Source organism: Papaver somniferum, chromosome 2 (genome assembly GCF_003573695.1).
Source record: "Papaver somniferum cultivar HN1 chromosome 2, ASM357369v1, whole genome shotgun sequence".
NCBI classification, from domain to species: Eukaryota; Viridiplantae; Streptophyta; class Magnoliopsida; order Ranunculales; family Papaveraceae; genus Papaver; species Papaver somniferum.
The window spans coordinates 37,731,897-37,736,500 of NC_039359.1; the positions used below are offsets into that span (position 1 = coordinate 37,731,897).

Consider the following 4,604-nt stretch of genomic DNA (forward strand, 5'->3'; position numbering starts at 1 on the left):
CTATCTTAGGAAGTTGTTGTTGATGTCTTAATTTAAGCAATCAAATAAAAACTTTAACTCATTTTGAAAGCAAGGTGTACTTATAAATAGTCATAAATGGGTGAACGTAATTAACAATTAAGAACATCAAAAATTGGTCGGGTTTGAATGTGCCAAGATTAAGATAACAGTTACTTGCTGTGTTGTTTCCTTTGTTTTGTTCCTTAGGATGGCCCTGGTGATGAACTTTAGTATCAAGTGTGAACTATTGCAAAATGGCAATAGTCTAGTGTAAACTGCATAGAAAAATCGTTCGCATACCTTTAATTCAGACCAAAAGCATAATAAGTATCCGGCATCCAATTCAATAAACTACAATGTCAAATTGTCAATAAATCCTTGTTATCTCACCAGTTTTAAGTATTTTTTTACGATTTTACAATATACAAGGATAGAAAGAAAACACTGTCATATCCGCCATCTAAAGTGAATTTTATACCAAATACCAATTGCGTGATAGACATATAAAAGAATTGTCATAAGATGCTCAACAACGAATTATTGACTAGGACACTTTGCAGGGATGAACAACAGCAGAGAAAAGAAAAAAACTGCGATAAGTACAACTGATGTCAAATGATATGAATGCTCGATAATTGATCGACTACCTAAAAACCAGACAAGAAAACAGCCGCTGGGGCTTCATGATATGAACGATCAATAGAGGATACTCCCCTATATGAATCAACACCATTTCCCTTTACACGTTTGTGACAATTTCAAATCACGTTAACTTCTGCCTATGTACGGATGTCTGAAACAAGGAGGATCTTCAAACAGTGAGTGAAGCGCCATTATCTGCTGGAGTAAGATTAAGGATCATTGCCGCAGCTTTTGGGGCCCTGGTAGAATGAAGTTAAAGAAGGCAGAAAGAATTAGAAAAGGTTCATCGATCTAACGGACTCAGATTTGCCAGACAACTCTATAGGATGAGTATTTCTTAGGAACATTTATGTAAGAAGCATATTAAAAGATGTAAGAGTCGAAAAATGATCAGTTGTGTTAGTTATTTCACAGAATAATCCAAGATAAGGAAAGAAAAAATTGACCAAATTAAAATCTGTATCCGAAGGGAAGAAGAACAATATTATGGTTGCATGCACATAACAAAGCTTTTTTCTAGTGTAGCAGCTACAGCTACCCACTGCTAACAATGCTTTCTAAGCTGTCTGAATGATAAGTCATACTACATGTTTGTGGGTTTACTAGTTCATGGATGTAAACATAATTTTGTTTCTAGAGTATCTAAACAGATTTTTGCTTTATTTTTTTACAGATTACTTGACAGAACAAGCAGACCAGAGGAGACATAAATTAGATGCCTGTCTAGATTACATATTATATTTCTTGCATAAAAGGTTGTTTAAACATGAAAGGATGACCGAGTTCTAGTGCTGTTACAGTGTTACACCTCAAATGGAACAAGAAACCAGAAACCATTTTAACGACTATAGGGGAATGCCAAGAAGAATAGAAGATTCATTACGATAAAAATTCTATTCAGTGGCTCAGAGAACAATGTAGATGGACCTAATTACACATACTTACAACAACAAGGCAAAGATCTCTATATCCGTCTTAAGGTTTAAGGTTTTATAGTCGTAATTAAATGTCTTTATATCCTAGGATCCTCCTACCAACAAATGCAGCAGTGTGCAGTTAAACGAATGCGCTCACAGCCACAGAGGAAATTGGAATATGAGTAGGGAAGTCAAAGGCTTAACATGTGCCCTAAGATCCCAACGTGGTGTCCAAGCAGTACTGTCCAACATTATAACACTAGTCACTCCTAAATAAATGTTAGGGTTGGGAACAATGGAAACCCTTGCACTTTTTTTACCCCGTTTTTTCTCTTATTTCCTAGCCTATTTAGTTTCCCAGTAAACCTTAATCCATGGCACATTTAAGCATCCTTACCAGAGTCATTCACGTCGATAATGATCAAATAGGTAGCTCTCAACCGAAACATGTCTTCACTAATTCTCCCCTCTTTACCCGTTTTCTTTTTTAATTATTATTATTTGCATCTCTCTCCTCTCTATTTATCTTTGTGAGAATGTTTCCTCCTTCACTGTTTCACCAATTTTGGCTATGGGTCCTCAATGTAATTTCAACCTAGATATTGTCCTAGAGCCTAGGCCTAAAAGTATGGTTTTTACTTGACCTTCTCTCATTCCTAACATACTCATTTTATCAGAAATAGCAATGGCTCATATATTGTATATCTAACCACACCCGCGGTATAATAGGAGAAACTAAATAATATACTCTCTAAGTAGGAGACATGATTCAAGAAAATCTGATGTTTCACTTTCACCACAAGCCCTTGGAAATCAAATCGATACAACAGGTAAAGGAATACAAACATGCATATACTTGGAAGCAAGAAATTTTGAAGTTAATTAAAAACCAAGTAGATGCAAATTGAATAGAAGAATACCAAACTTCAGGTGCCTGATATACTGATGCTGAAGTACCAAAGCACGACGCAAGCATGTCGGTATTGACTACACCTGGACTAACCGCCACAATTGCCATTCCTTCTGGTACCTCCTTTGCAACAGATCTGGTCATTCCCTCAATTGCCCATTTCGAAGCACAGTAGGGTGCAACCTATTTAAAAATTTCTTAGGCTTAAGCAGATAAAACAACTTCACACAATAAACACAAGGATAGTTACAGTAAGCAAGTATAATACCTGTGCAGCTCCAGACCTTCCCCAACCAGATGACATGTTAACAATAATCCCTTTCTTGATTTCAACCATATGTGGCATGAAGTGTCGCAAAATATTAGCTATCCCTTTTATATTGGTGTCTATCACAGCATCAAACTCTTCAGCTGGCACTTCCCAGATCCTGTTGTTTTTATTAATTGTGCCTGCATTGTTTACTAAAACAACGAGCTCCGAATTAGAAGTAATGGCCAATTTTATTGAATGCAAACTTATTGAGATTCGAGAATAAAAGTATTCAAAAGCAAACCAAAGAACTAAAAATCCTTTGAAGTATGAGCTATCAAACTTTGTCACAAGTGTTATTTTGTTGTAAATTTTGTGGTAACAAGGCCTCCATGATATCAAATACTTGATATCTATTCCTAAAGTGTAATGGCATGGACACGTTATTATTCCTAAACTGTAACAAAATGTCAGAATACTCAAGCATTTGCCAAATTCATAGTGCCCCATCACCCACTTGCCATTGGGTCGCGTACAGTTGTTCTTAGAGCATCTACATGGTATAGTGCACCAAATCTGCAAATAGAAATCTTAAACGCACAAAGCACAGACTCCAAAGTTCAATAATACCCATAATCCATAATTCATAAGCCAACAACATTCCATAAAAACTCTAAACCCTAAACCATATTTAGATTATATCCATAAATTGTAACTGACGTTGGATCTCTATTACTCCTAAACCTAAACAAACAAAACGCTAACTCCAAAATTTAATAATTTCCATAAATCAGACATGTTTCAACAAAAAAAAAAAAAGAATAAATTAGGGCAAAGAAATGGAAGTATTACCTATAATATCAGGTAAACATTTAGATTCCATCACCAGTCTAGCTAATTCAGCAATACTACCATCTGATCTAACATCAGCTTTCATTAAAAGATGTTTAATTTCTCGAATTGGAGATGAAGTTTGTGCTGAAGAAGAAGTGAGTTCTGTTTGAAGTAAATCAAGTTTATCCTGAGAACGTGAACAACCAATAATAGTATGACCTCTTTTAGCCATTTCTAAAGCCAAGGCTTTACCAAGACCCTTACTTACACCTGTTATTAGTATAGTTTTTGATGAAGATGCTGCTGCTGCTGCTTTATTCATCGCTGATACTACTGTTTTTGGTACTGGCGGTAACATTTTTCGAGAGAGAGAGATAGAGAAGCGAAGAGTGAAGAGGAGAGTGAGAAACAGGAATTTTGTAACTGGCTTCGGATTTTTATATGTTTACACTAGGTATTGCGCCCGCCTGCTGCCGGCGCTCATTTTCGAAAAGTTGTTCTATGTTTATATTAAAGATACTAAATAATAATAGAATTGAAGGTTAACTGAAAATAATAAGACAAATCCCTCAACTTTTTTAGAGTTTTGTATATTGTTCACCGTTTGGTCGGTCGATCAATATCTTTTCGTGCAATTTTAGTCCGTGGTCATAGAAGAACAGTTCCAATGTTTAGTTGGTCGTATCATATTATAGTGTGTTAGTTTGTCGGGTCACAATAGCGTGTTTAATTAATTGGATCATAGTAGCCAAAAAGGATCGGGGTCTATGGCCCCAGCGGTGGAGAAATTTTAAAGGCAGAAATAGTGCCCACATTTAAATTAGTGTGTTAGTTACTCCTGTCTATAATAGTCAGGAGCATGTTTAATTAGTCGGGAGCATATTTAATTAGTCAGTCACAATTGGTCATGTCATATTATAGAGTGTTAGTTAGTAGGGTTACAGTAGCGTGTTTAATTAGTTGGATCATAGTAGCCGCAAGGGGCCGTGGCCTATGGTCCCGGCGGTGGAGAAATTTTAAAGGTAGAAGTAGTGCCCACATTAAAATTAGT

At 36.0% G+C, this 4,604-nt stretch overlaps 1 protein-coding gene across 1 annotated transcript; it reads right to left on the reverse strand.

Moving 5' to 3' along the window:
* Window positions 1-450: 450 nt before the first annotated feature.
* On the reverse strand, window positions 451-4,044 carry LOC113347391 (NADPH-dependent pterin aldehyde reductase-like). Its single transcript, XM_026591036.1, has 4 exons — window positions 3,572-4,044; window positions 2,738-2,931; window positions 2,480-2,652; window positions 451-881 (listed from the first exon to the last, which is right to left on the reverse strand). The coding sequence occupies exons 1-4, from the start codon at window positions 3,909-3,911 to the stop codon at window positions 812-814; spliced, it is 777 nt and encodes a 258-aa protein (XP_026446821.1). The 5' UTR covers window positions 3,912-4,044; the 3' UTR covers window positions 451-811.
* Between the last annotated feature and the right edge of the window lie 560 nt (window positions 4,045-4,604).